The 14,086-nt window shown below is 49.0% G+C and overlaps 1 protein-coding gene across 1 annotated transcript in view; it reads left to right on the top strand.

Annotated features, from left to right (window-relative positions):
- SNED1 (sushi, nidogen and EGF like domains 1) overlaps window positions 1–14,086 on the top strand; it is an 85,694-nt gene that overhangs the window by 52,169 nt on the left and 19,439 nt on the right. Inside the window, exons 16-25 of the mRNA XM_043993646.1 lie at window positions 444–557; window positions 884–1,057; window positions 2,923–3,036; window positions 4,311–4,424; window positions 4,767–4,880; window positions 7,194–7,307; window positions 8,716–9,012; window positions 10,672–10,855; window positions 11,269–11,381; window positions 13,264–13,545. Coding sequence (XP_043849581.1) covers window positions 444–557; window positions 884–1,057; window positions 2,923–3,036; window positions 4,311–4,424; window positions 4,767–4,880; window positions 7,194–7,307; window positions 8,716–9,012; window positions 10,672–10,855; window positions 11,269–11,381; window positions 13,264–13,545 — 1,620 coding nt within the window. The remainder of the gene's footprint in view (window positions 1–443; window positions 558–883; window positions 1,058–2,922; window positions 3,037–4,310; window positions 4,425–4,766; window positions 4,881–7,193; window positions 7,308–8,715; window positions 9,013–10,671; window positions 10,856–11,268; window positions 11,382–13,263; window positions 13,546–14,086) is intronic.

Genomic DNA, 14,086 nt, shown 5'->3' with positions numbered 1-14,086 from the left:
CCAGCGAGCCCTGATCTTCCCCACGTGGGTGTCTGTCTCGCATCCATAAACCTGATTTCCAGGACCCTCGAGCAGGACTTCCAGACACTTGTTTTTGGATCCCAGTTCTGTCATTCCCCCAATCGGATGAGCCATGTGTGAGCTCATTGAGGTCACAGGTGAAGCATTAGAGAGTAGGGCAAAGGGCAGGATGCTGCACTTGGAAAGTTTAGCTACTCCTTCCCCCTGTGGAGATCATCGCCACGGACGGAGGAAGGTCCTTCTAGCGGAGATGCACCGGCAGCCGGGCGGCACACCCAGGCTAGCAGGCCACACCCTCCAACGCTGGGTTCTGCCTGCAATCCCCGAGGCCCATTTCAGAGCGTGGACCATGCGGGTCCGGCCCGAGGCCATTCCGGTTAGAGTCTGGCTGGGTCCCATGCCCTTTCTGGCTCTCTTTCCAGCTCCCTCTCCTTGCTTTATGAGCCCCTGCGAAAATGGTGCCACCTGCAACGATCTGGGCACAGATTATAGCTGCCGCTGCCGCGCAGGCTACACTGGAAAACGCTGCCAGTCAGGTAAGGTACCCACAATGAACTGGGCTGGGGGGGGTGCTGAAGAGGGGGAAAGGCAAAGCAGGGAGCCATGAGGCGCTGAATGTAGCCCCTCTTCCCAAGAGGAGGCGCCTTCCAAGCGAGACCCCCTTGGGGTAAACCCAGATCGTTTGCTTTTTTTTATCCGACCCAACCCCCGCACCTTTATGAAGGGAATGAATGGGGCAGTGAGTGAGTGGATTGCTTTCTCCTGGTTGACCACGAACCCCCGGAGCGCTGAAGCTTCTGGCTTTCTCAGAACTAACTGTGGCTTTTCTTTCCCACTCTGCCCCCCCACCCCGGTCCCTCAGAGGTGGACTGCGGCCCTCCCAGCTCAGTGAAGAACACCAAAGTGAGATTCAACTCCACCAAGATGGGCTCCCTGGCCGAATACGAGTGTGAGCAGGGCTTCGTCCTCAGCTCCGGGAACAACCCCAGAGTGTGCAGAGCCCGCGGACTCTGGAGTGACCCGCCGCAGTGTGATGGTGACTGGCTTCCACTGGGAATGTGCTGGGGTGGGGGAGGGCTGGAGAGGCCCCAGTTTATGCCCTCCTTCACTGAAAATGGAGAATGGGCATATTAGATGAAAGCTGGGAAGCGGGGCCTCCATAATCACTGCCCATGTGACCCGAGACAAGCCTTTTCTTCTCTCTGGGCCTCAGTTTCTCATCTGTCACTTGATGACCTATAAAGTCCAGCTCTGAATCTACAGTGCTGCCTGTGCTATGAGAACTGGGGCAGCCCTTAATGATCACATGATCCAAACTCCTCAATCTGCTGATGATGAAAATGAGGCCCAGAGAGGAAGGGACTTTTCCCCCATGATCCCTGTGGTTGTGGCAAAGTGAGAAGCTCCACTCAGGCCCCCAGAGTCCCAGTCCAGAGCCCCTCCCAGCATGCCCCAGTGGCTGTGCCAGACAAGGACATCACTGGCACAAACCCTATCAAAGCCCTCTCACAGACAACACCCCACAGAGTCTTCACCCCAACCCCTTTGATCCTCATGTGTACGATGGGTGGAATGATACCTTTCATACCTGCCTCCCACGAATGTTGTGGTGTTCAGAAAAAAAGAGACTGTAGGTAAAGCACATCACCAGGGATCAGCACTGGAGAAACGTCCCTTCTTTTTATCTGGTGCTCTCCAAAGGCTATTCTGAGTCGACTCCTCGAGGGTTCCTTCCAGCCCTGACATCCTGAGTCTAAGAAATCTAGAGCACCCCCAGCTAAAACAGTGTCTATACAAAGAAAATGGCAGTTGAAGTTGTTTCAGTTAGAGTCAGAAAGACCCGAGTTCAAGTGTGGCCTCAATCACTGACTAGCTTTGTGACACTGGGCAAATCCCTTCATTTCTGTCTGCCTCAGTTTCCTCATCTTTAAAATGGAGATAATAATAATGTCCGACCCACAGCATGGTTGTGAAAGACAAATGAGATTAACGTAGGTAAAATGCTCTTGGGGCAGCTAGGTGGCACAGAGGATAGAGCACAGGCCCTGGAGTCAGGAGGACCTGAGTTCAAATACAGCTTAAGACACAGTTGCCCCTCACACACACACACACACACACACACACACACACACACACACACCTCTGTAAATGCTAGCTATCATCATCACTACCGTGCTACTATCATTGCCAAAAGTGACCTGGGAGTTTGACACTGTCCAGGCAGAGACCCTGAACCACATCAGCAGGCTCCCAAAGTGGGCGAGAGCTTCCCAAGTGAGCTGGGCAGTCGCTCTGAGCCTTAAAGAAAGCAAAGGATTCCCAGAAGTAGAACTGAGGAGGGAAAGTGTCCCAGGCTTGGGGGGAAGGGTGACCAGGCCAGCTGTGCCCAAGGGGACAAAGCTTGTAGGATTTTCTGCCCAATCCCCACTTTCAGGGGCGATCATCACCAGGGAGCCCCGACTTCATTTCAGCTCCCAGACCAGTGGATACCATCTCCATCACACCAGGGATTCCCATCCCTGGTTTTGACTCTTGTAGGGTTCTCACGGTTTGTCACCAGATTTTCCCCAAATTCTCCTAACGAGGAGAGGGAATAGGGAAGGGACCTATCATTTCTGATGTAGGAAATTCCCAAATAAAGAACATCCCTCTTCCAAAGCAGCTCAGCTCTTCTCTGCAAGTTACGGTCCAAGAGATCGAGCTTGATCTCTGAGAGGTTGTGACTTGCCCAGGGTCACCCATTCTGTATGTGTCAGAGGCAGGGCTTTTTGACCCTCAGGCCGGCTCTCTCTCTCCCCTGCCAGGTTGCCCCCAACCCAAATTAATGACCCTCTACTAAAGATAACATTTCCATTCTCTCTTCCCCATCCTCTCCCCTTCAATGCCCCACACATCTCTTAGAAATCAATGAGTGTGAATCTCAGCCTTGCCTGAACGGAGGCTCCTGCAAGGACCGGATCGCCAGCTTCCTCTGCGTCTGTGGCTCAGGATACATGGGGCCCCACTGTGAGCTGGGTAAGAGAAAGTCCCATGAACGCTGAGAGGACATTCTTCCAGATTTGTGTGACTATGTTGTGGGCTGGCCCTGGGAAGGTTAGGGGTAACATCGGGACCTATGTACAAGGAGGTCGATGACAGAAAGGTCCCGGGTCCATGTGCGTGTGTCTATATTATCTCTATGTATGTACACACAAGCACTGTTGCAGACAAGGAGGACAAAAAGACAAAACCAGAAGGCTGTCCCTACAATCTAGAAGGTTACACTTTGCTGAGGGTGACCTAACAGGGAAACAGAATGGAGAGACGGTCACTCTAGGAAAATGGGAGCAAGTGGAGAAATCGAGAAGGCTTCTCCTTAGGCGAAGCTCAGAAGGCTTGGAAGGAAGCCACTGATGAAGCCCGACATTCCATGCAAAGGTCTAGAGCCCAGAGATGGGAACATCAGGGAAAGGCAGGTCATCTAGGCCTCGAGTAAGAGGAGCAGTCATGTGGAAGGGGCTTGGAAGAAGGCTGTAGCCCGACAGAGAAGGGCTCTAAATGTCAAGGGCATGTTTTATCCCAAAGACTATAGGGAGCCACTGAAGGTTCTCTGAGTGGTTGAATGATATGGCAACCAAAGGGAGAAAAGATCCCAGAGGAGAGATCAGAGCACAGAAGGGGGCTGCCCTAGTCCACACTGACACCAAAGTGGTGTCTGGGAAAATCAAGAGAATGGGTCAGAAACAAGGTAGGTTGTGAAGGCAGAATAAACAGCTCTTGGCAACTGATGAAAGATTATGGGGTAAGGGAAATGAAGGGGTTCAGGAGTGACTAGAAGCATGGCAGTGCCAAAGAAGGAAACACACAGGTTGGGAAGGGAGGTGGGGAAAGACAATGTGTCTTCCATTTAGGTCGTGTTTGTTTCAAAATGAAATGGGGGACTGGCCTGGAGGGAGGTTGAGCAGCAGCTTGTCAGATAATCAGAGAGTCAAGCTCTTGTTAATGTAAATGTTACTGTCCTAAGACCTCCCTTGGGTGCTGTCTGGGCACCTCTGAGGCAATAACGCCAATCACTCCTCTCCACATTTGTGCTTCATCTCCGATAGGGACTTGATACTCTACCCCGCCCCAACCCCTCCATCCTTCCCCACCAGCGCTGTGCACATGATAGGTCCTGAATTACTTACTGAAGAAATGAAGGCTGGGGAGGGAAGAGAAAAAAAGGGTTCTACTTGGCTCAGTCTCTCAGAGTGAGAGCACATACAAGCATATCATGACTATATACATAAATACTTCTGATTTCTGAACAGAGATTGATGAATGCCAGTCAGACCCCTGTAAAAATGGAGGGACCTGCAAAGATCTCCCAGCATCCTTTATGTGCCAATGCCCTGATGGCTTTGCTGGAATCCACTGTGAAAAAGGTAAGACCCTCCTTAAGGAGTGTATTAGAGAAGTCCCCGTTCTTCCTATCATCCCCCCAGGCATGTCTCCCAGACCTCCAATGTTAAGTCTGCTTTGCCTTCATCACTAATCTTCAAAACCACCAAGACAGCTGTGGAGTATCTGAGAGAGGGCCTGAGCTAGGACCAGACACCAAGCGGCCATGCTCTGTTACTCCCCAAACTCTCCCTCCCTCCCTCCCTTCCTTCTTTCCTTCCTTCCGCTTGTTCTCTTCCCTTTTTCCTTCCCCCTCCCCACACCTTAGCCCTACCTCAAGGGGTGATGCTGTTTTAACCACTGTGTGTGTTGGGGGGATTCTCTAGAAGTGGACACCTGTGACTCGAGTCCCTGTCAGCACGGAGGGAAGTGTGAGAATGACGGTGGCTCCTATCTGTGTGTCTGCCCAGAAGGTTTCTTTGGCTACCACTGTGAGATAGGTAAGATGTGCACGGGTGTGACCACCCTTCCTGCTCACACCTAGCGAATTCAAAGCAGTCCAGAGACTTTCCTGGTTTTCCAGAAGCAGCCTAGTTCAAGGCTTGAGATCTGAATCCCTGAGCTCCAGACTCAGCCTCCCGGGCATTTGCTGTGAATGCATACATTGACAGGCTAGTTGATTTAATGCCTCTCAGGGTCTTTGTAAGGATCCCATGAATTATTGTGTTAATGGTAAAACGCAGAGTGGCACCATCTGTTATTATTCATTTGTGGCTTCAGAGGCCCAGAATGCCCTGCTCAAGGGAAGATCCAGATTGGTTTTCTGGAAGCCTTCCTTGCCCCAGCCATCCTGGCAATGTGATTTCTGCCAGTGGTGCCAGCATCCTTCTCATCTTGCTCTATTCATTCTCATTTGTGAGTTTTGAATTCCAGGTTGGGTTATAAAATTCTAGAAGGGGGGGGGCAGCTAGGTGTCGCAGTGGATTAAGCACCGGCCCTGGATTCAGGAGGACCCGAGTTCAAATTCGGCCTCAGACACTTGACACTTACAAGCTGTGTGACCCTAGGCAAGTCACTCAACCCCAATTGCCTCACCAATAAAATAAAATAAAATTCTAGAGGGGCTGAGGGGGGGCAGAGGAGAGGAGGGTAACCCTTCTCTATCTCCTACCACACCTACTACAGTGTTAGACATGCAAGAAATGAGTGCATATTGTCAACTGAGTTTCATTTAATTGTGGAACTGCCCCTGAGTGTGCATCCTGTGAGTGTTAGCTCCCACTGAGCACTGGCTACTCTGCCTTATGAGGACAATGATGACATATCCACATATTACTTTAAGTTGCTTCTAAAACTGCTTTCAAAAGTTAGAATTGTGCCATAGTGACATGGGTGGAACATGTCACATCATCCCATTTTACAGAGCAGGAAGTTGAGGCTCTGAGAGGTTCAGTAATTTGCCTGTGGTTAGAAATCTGGGAAGAGCCTGTGGAGGGATACACCCCCAGGTCTCTTAGGTCCAAGTGGACAGCACTGAATCACCTCCATCCCTCCTCACCAGATTGTGACCCCACAATTGTCAGCCCCCAAGCTTTATTCTTTGCCAATACAACCATATTAAAAATCAGTGTAGGGGCAGCTAGGTGGCACAGTGAATAGAGCACTGGCCCTGGATTCAGGAGGACCTGAGTTCAAATCCGGCCTCAGACACTTGACACTTACTAGCTGTGTGACCCTGGGCAAGTCACTTAACCCCTCATTGCCCAGGGGGGGGGGCGGTGGACAAGACATTATAAATCTTGAATATTTTTACTCACTTAAATTCTGATTAGTGACATTAAAAGGGAAAATTTTTCAGTACTTCTCAAATGCTAAATAAGTGTAAAGACAAGGAAAAGCATCAGTAAAAGAAATTGTAATACTTTCCATGTAAGTGTAAAAAAAAAAAATCAATGTAGCTCTGGGCCATCAAGTAGGCCCCGAAGTCACCCCCCCACCCCAGAGTCCTGAGCACAGATGCCACAAGAGACCCTCCTCCTTTGGCATTTGTGCAGTAACTTGGTAAAAGCCAGGCCTAGACAGTACATAGATTCTGGGTTCCTCACCTATAGCTCAGGAACCTGATCTTTAATATTTCAATAACTATATTCTGATATATTTTACTTCTATTGTAATCCTATATATTTTATTTTATGTTTTAAAAAATGTGATTCTGAAAAAGGGGCCTCAACATTGCCCAGCCTGCCCAAGGGGTCCAAGACACACAAAAAAGGGAAGAAGCCCTAACGTAGCCAGGAACCCCTGTCGGCTACAGCCATGCCCAGGGGAAGGCGCAGGTTTGAACAAAAGACAACAGCTCGAATCCGGGCTCTGCCATCCACTAGCCGTGCGACTTCTTCCCTTCTCTAGGCCTCAGTTTCCTTATCTGTAAAATGAGAGAGTTGGACTGTATGACTTCTGAAGTCCCAGTTCCAAATCCTCGGATCCTCTGACTTACTGTTGATCAGAAGAGGAAGCAGAACTGGGAGGCAGAATACCTGGCTTCTTGTCCTGGCTGCTGACCGGGTCACTTAGCCTGTTTCCTCATCTATTAAAACAATGGATCTGATACTAGCTGCCCTGCTTCTCTCTTAAACTGCTGAGATCAGATGAGATTAACACAGGAGGAGGTGGCATCACATGGTTTGTCACGTGCCATAGGATGAATGTGCTTGCTGCTGCCCCACCTGCAAGGGGGGATGGCACCGAAAAAGGACTTTGGGCTTCAGGACCTGGATAGTCAGCCCTCAATCTCACTCTGCTTTCTTATTCAGCGAGTGATCCGTGCATCTCCAATCCCTGTGGAGGCCGAGGTTACTGCCTCTCCAGCAACGGGTCCCACAGCTGCACCTGCAAGGTGGGCTACACAGGCAAAAACTGTGCAAAAGGTAAGGGGGAGGGGGCAAGCCCAGGCCTGTTTCTCTCAGGGGTCAGAGTATGACCAAGAGGACGAGGGACAAAACCACGAGCCAGACTGGACTCTTATTCAGGGCAGCCTTGCTCTGAGCAGGGAAGGGCTATTGGGACACCCCCTCTCACTGGGCTTGGTCTGGGAGAAGAGACCTCCACAACCCAGAGGAAGCTTCAAGTCTACAAGGGTAGAACCTGTAGTCTATGAGGAAAACTGGGAGCTCCCTTAGCTTGTGAAACTACAAAACCAGAGCAGGGACATCTTCCCCGAGGGAGTCATCCCCATTCTCCCTAAGGCCACTCAATTGGACAAGCATTTAGTAAGCTCCTTCTATATACCTGGTCCTGCTGGGGATGCTTGGGTCACAAAGACAAAATTAATGCAACTAAAAACGCTAGAAAAAAGAACAAATTAAAAATCCCAAATTAAACACCAAATGGGACATTCTGAAACTTAAAGGAGAGGTTAATAAAATTGAAAGTAAGAAAATGATAGCATTAATAAATAAAACTAAGAGCTGGTTCTATGAAAAAAACAATAAAATGGATAAACCTTTGGTTAATTTGATTTAAAAAAAGAAGAAAACCAAATTACCAGCATCAAAAATGAAAAGGGTGAATTCACCACCAACAAAGAAAGAAATTAAAGCAATAATTAGGAGCTGTTTTTCCCAACTATATGCCAATAAATCTGACCATCTAAATGAAATGGATGAATATCTACAAAAATATAAACTGCCCAGATTAACAGAAAAGGAAATAAAATCCTTAAATAAGACAAAATGTAACAGGTCATGCCCTGGAGAAGGCAACGTTCCCTCAGGGGAGACAGTATATACAAAAACATTGACACAAAGTAAATACCAGGTTGTTTCCGAGGGAGGCTATAGGGAAAGGAGGTTAGATTCTAGAGTCAGCCATGTAGGCAGAGGAGCTGAGACTCAGTGTGGCTCCTGAGGGACAAGTGAGGAGTCTTTGTAGCCTGGAGGGTCCTGCCTGGGTACCATAGCAAGGCTGCATCTGCCTCGAAGGGGCTGCTGGGAAGGAGAGGATGCAGAGCAATAGCCTTCTACCAAGCATGTGGAGGTCCTGGACGCCACTCTCTTAATACTGTCCCAAACTTGGTCCTAATGGAAGAACACATGGGGGTTATCCCAGTTCACTGGCCTCACAGGGTTCCCAACCCTCCTGATCCCACGGACATGCTCTGAGCCACAAAAGCAGACAGGCTCCCCCAGCCTGCACCTCTCCAGCCTGGCACCTCATCCCTCCTCCTGGCTCCTATTCCATAGCTCCCCACATGGGTGGCACCGGGGTGGAGCATGGCTCTTTCTCATGTCCTGTTTTACCAATTTCTCTTTGCTCACGGGCTTGCTGAAACCCCAGAGCTGCTGCCACCCACAGCGCTCAAGGTGGAAAGGGTGGAGGACAGCGGCATCTCCATCTCCTGGCGTCCCCCCGAGGACCAAACGGCCAAGCAGATGATTGATGGCTATGCGGTGACCTATGCTTCCTTCGACGGTTCCTACCGACGAACTGACTTTGTGGATCGAAGTCACTCTGCCCACCAGTTGCGGGCCCTGGCCTCGGGCAAAGCCTACAACATCTCCGTCTTCTCGGTCAAACGCAATGTGAACAACAAGAATGATATCAGCAGACCTGTGGCGCTCGTCACCCGCACTCGTGAGTCATACATACGGGGCCACTGGGGCGCTGACTGGACACGGCCACAGCACGGTCAGAGATCAGAAAGCTGGGTGGGCCCTCTGACTAAAAGCCACCCAGTCCAGCTCCTCCCTCTACAAGAATCCCCTCCAAGACACCCCCAGATAGTGGGCACCAGCTCCCATGGCAGAGAATCTACTGATTCCTAAGCAACCCATTCCACTCTGCACCTGCTGTCTCTGTCAGGAAGTTTTCTTACTGTTTCCTCCCCAATATCAAGCCCAAATTGGCCCCTTTTCCGCTTTTCTCCACTGGGCCTAGTTCTGTTCTGTTCTCTGCCGCATTTCCCATATAGCATCCCTTAAAATATCTGACAACTCTCCCATCTCCCTGAAGAGTCCCCTTCTGAAGACTGAGCATGCCCAGTTCTTTCAACCAGCCTGGGCCCCTCCTCCAGTCATTCTAGAGTTCATCAACATCCGTCACAAAATGTGCTACCCGAGTTTAGACACAAGAGCCAGCTAGTCGGACCAGTGTGAACACTGGGACACTGTTATTGTCTAGTGTCTTCTAGACATCCTCCTGCCATGAAGAAGGCTGAAGGCTGTGCCAGACTTTGAAGTCAGTCCACAAACACTTACGAAGCCCCTCCTTTGTGTCAGGCACTGTGCTAAGCACTAGGGATACAAAAAAAGCCAAAAACAGGCCCTGCCCTCAAGGAGCTCATGGTCCATCCAAGTGGGAAGACAACATACATACAAAATTATAGGGTATAGAGGGAGGGAGGTCACCAGCACGGTGAGAGCTTTCTCAGGTCTTTTCTTTCACTTCAGAAGCTTCTTTCCATCAGCCAGCCAGAAGCACATTTGGCCTACTTCTTTATGTCTGCATGCTTTTATATCCCAGTTTTATCCAGAGATAGACTCAAAGCTTAAATTGGAGGTGTCGGTACCCCTCAAATTTCAGGGGTGTTGTAGGAAGCAACATGTGTTGGGGGGCTGAACTCTAGAACCTCTTTCAGCTCCAAGTCTAGGATCCTATAAAAACTTCGTAATAAATTCCAAAGCCATTTCAGTTCAATAGCATTTATTAAATGCCTATTGTGTACCAGGCACTATCCAACACACTGCAAATATAAAGAGAAAAAAAGACAGTTCCTGCCCTCAAGGACCTTGCATTCTCCCTGTCAGTATAAATGTCTTTGAAGCACTCTCTATCTGGGGATTATATGGACCACTGGTCTCATCCATTTCTTATTTTAAATAAAGATTGCAAACTTGCCTTTGTCACCTTAGACAAGGTTAGCTTTTGTGGCCCTAGATGCCTTATCTATAAAATAAGGAAAGAACTAGACTTACCTACTGATAGGAAGCTATGCCAATGTCTCTTGGGGGTCCTTTTAGCATGGAGATCTATGACTCTGTGGTTGGTGTGGGTAACTAGGAGTGGACTGTGCTAGTCTAGCATTTCTTCTGCTCCCAACAAATGGGTCTTTCTCCTGGTGGTTCTTCCTCTGTTGCACAAGCAATTCTTAAGCCCTCCCCTCGCTCCTCACTGGTTTAATATTCTAATACCACAAACATTCAGTAGGTACCTTTTCCTGCAAGGCCCCGCCCCAGAGTCCTGGGCATCCCAGTCAACCAAGGCTTGTGACCGATCACTCCTTCATCCTACCAGGGCCTCGGCCTGTGGAAGGTTTTGAGATCACCAACGTGACAGCATCGTCAATCACAGTCCAGTGGGCTCTCCACAAGGTCAAGCACTCCACCGTCAATAAAGTCCGCGTGTCCATCCGCCACCTCGGGGACCAAGAAGACCGTGCCGTGGAGCTGGACCGGACCACTGACAAGTATACATTCTGGTGAGCCCACAACAGAGAGGAATTAACTTTGGACAACATCAGGTCCCCTCTGCTGGGTGGCACATGTTTTCCAAAGTACTTTATCAATATGGATCTGTATTACAGAGTGATGTGTCTGTCCATGCTTGGGCCTGGGGAGCACTGGAGTGAATCCTGTGCCTCAGTGTACCCACTAGACCCCTAATTTGCCCTGATCATACTCAAAGTCACACTAGCACCCTAATGGGTCCAGTGATGTGCCCGGCACAGAACTCTAGGCTCTGCAGATACAAAAGCAATGCAACGGTCCCTGTCTTCGAGGGCCATCCCAGTCCCAATAGGATAGACAGGAGAAGCATAAAGAAACTATTAAAGAAAATCGGTGAAAATGAAGGCCAGTCACTTTCCTCATCCCCTTTCCCCACTTTCCTCAGGGATCTCCTGCCAGGAGAGAGGTACATTATTCATGTAGCCACCCTCAGTGGACTGGGCACAGAAGACCATCCCTCAGAGAGCCTGGCCACGGCACCTTTCCATGTGTGGACTCGTGAGTACAATAAAATGGGTTTGGGATCAGACCCGACTCCCCATGTCTTGAGTGCTCTGAGCTCTCTAGAAAAGCCTGGAGCCTTTCACACCTTCCTTTACCCCCTTGTATGGATATAGTCTGGTCCCAGAGAAGGCCACTGCTGCAGGAGAAAAGTGTTCTTGAGCCACCAAGGCCGGGTTTGGAATCTGGGATCTCTTGTGGTCACCATCACTTAATAGCTTAGAGTTTTTTCTGCAAAACATAAGACTTATCACAAAGAAAGACTCATGCGACAGGAAGCATAGAATTTTCCAGCATTAGATATGCACACAGATCTAGATCTCTCTGTCTCTATCTCTCTATTCAAGTACTATGAAAAAACATCCTTTGTTGTGTCCCTGCCTATGTATGGCACCCTACGGCAGGGCTTCCTCAGCTTTGTCCACTCACAAGCCCTTTCACCTGAGAAATTCTTACACACCCCAGGTATATACATATATCAAATAGGCCTACAAATTAAATGTTTACTGTCAAATTTTTCATGACCCCCACATTCAGTTATATGACCCCACATGGGGTCATGACACACAGTTTAAGAAGCTGTGCCCTAGGGGCAGCTAGGTGGCACAGTGGATAGAGCACCGGCCCTGGAGTCAGGAGGACCCGAGTTCAAATCCGGCCTCAGACACTTAACACTTACTAGCTGTGTGACCCTGGGCAAGTCACTTAACCCCAATTGCCTCACCCAAAAAAAAAAAAAAAAAAAAAGAAGCTGTGCCCTAGGTGACAGCCTCATCTTGACTCCAGCTCTAAGTTTGGTGCATCCCCTTCTGGAAACTAATAACCTACATGGTCTTCCCTCCCTGGAGTCAATAAGTGCAGGACTGTGGCCCTGGGAAGTAAGTCCCTGGATAAGCCATTGGTTCAGTTCAGAGGAGCCCAGGGAGCCAGAAGAGGAGAATTCACTTTTCATGTCACAGATTTAGAGCTTCTTGAAAATGACCTCAGGGGCCTTCCCTGAGTCCAGAGGAGGAAATCACTCCTCCCTGGTCAGTGACACAGCAGTAAGTGATGGAGCTGGATTTGGGCCCAGCCGGCTCCCCAAAAGCCCCCCTCCCACAACACCACTCCTAGAGGTGGGGGGGGGGCAGGGCTGTGTATGAGCCATCACGGAGCAGGACTGTGCAACAGGCTGACCTAGCAAGTCACAGAGCAAAGGTGTGGTGGTGGTAACTGCTCACCAGCCCTAGGGAAGAGGGGCTGTGATCAACCACCTTGGGGACAAAAGTGAGAAAAGGCAAATGTTCAAGATAATTGTCTTGTCCCTGCCAAAAGAAATCTCAACAGGGAATAGAGCACTAAACTCAGCAAAACCTGAATTCAAATCTGGCCTCAGATACTAGCTATTTGACCTTGGGCAAGTCACTTCACCTCCGTTTGCCTCCGTTTCCTCAACTGTAAGATGGAAATAATCATAACATGTCCCTCCCAGAGTTGTTATGAAGATCAAATGAAAAATGTTTTTTTCTCTTTGATAATTCCTCAGTCTGAAGTTTTGGGAGTTTCTTGACTGTTTTTTCTCACAACCTAGCTAATGTGGGAATGTTATCCATGACTACTCATGTATAATTTATTTTGAAATGCTTGAGTTCTAGTGGGTGGGGGGTGGGAATAGAGGAGGAAGAGAAGTTGGAGCAATTTTTTTTAATTGATGTTAAAATTTGTTTTTATATATATTTTGGAAAATAAAATTCTATTCAAAAAAAAAAAAAGATCAAATGAAACAGTTTGTAAAACGCTTAGCAAACCTTAAAGTGCTATCTAAAGACCAGCTGTTACTATTACTTCAGCAATGACAGTTTTTCTTCTTCCCTTTCTCTTACACCAATGCCTCGGACAGGTCCTCTCTCTCCTAGAAACCTGACAGCCTCGAGAGTCACTGCTACTTCTGCCCACATGGTCTGGGAGCATCCCCCTGCAGGGGCTTCTGTGGAGGGTTATATCATCAATGTGACCACAAGCCAGAGCGTGAAGAGCCGCTATGTCCCCAACGGGAAGCTGACCTCCTATACCATGCGCGACCTGCAGCCCGGTCAAAGGTATCGACTCTCGGTGACTGCTGTACAGAACACAGAGCAAGGTCAAATGCACAGCGCCCCTGCCCATCTGTACGTTACAACCTGTAAGTGCTGAACCATCGCCCATGCCTTGAAACCCTGACTGTGGGGGAACAAGAGTTTCTTATGACCTATTGGCTGAGCCTAGCATACAGAATGCTATCTGCTAGGACAGTTTCCTCACAAGCGCCATCATAAATCACATAAATCACAAAATCTCTTACTAGCTGAGGAAGGCAGGGTCTGACACTTCCCAGACACTGTAGCAAATTCTCATCAGAACCAGGCTGAGTTTCCAGGGGGTAGCAAACAAACCGAGGCAAACTCCTGCTACTTCTCTTCCATGTCCCCAAAGTTACAGATAGTGCAGGTTCCCCTCATTCAGCCAGAAGACCTACTCTGTGCCAAACCACTATACCAAGGGTTGCAGGGGACACAAAGCAAACACAAGGCATGGAATTTGGCCCCTAAGTGTGTTCACAGACTAACCAGGAATCCAGAGCATACCAGAGTAACGGTAACTTCAGAATATTAATGGCACAATTGTTGGTACACCTGGCAAGACTGGGCAATTGATCGGTCAGACAGGAAGGCAGCAGTTGTCAC

Source organism: Dromiciops gliroides, chromosome 3 (genome assembly GCF_019393635.1).
Source record: "Dromiciops gliroides isolate mDroGli1 chromosome 3, mDroGli1.pri, whole genome shotgun sequence".
In the NCBI taxonomy this organism is placed as follows: Eukaryota; Metazoa; Chordata; class Mammalia; order Microbiotheria; family Microbiotheriidae; genus Dromiciops; species Dromiciops gliroides.
The sequence above is the reverse complement of the archived record's forward strand: the minus strand, read 5'-3'. Positions and strand labels throughout refer to the sequence as shown.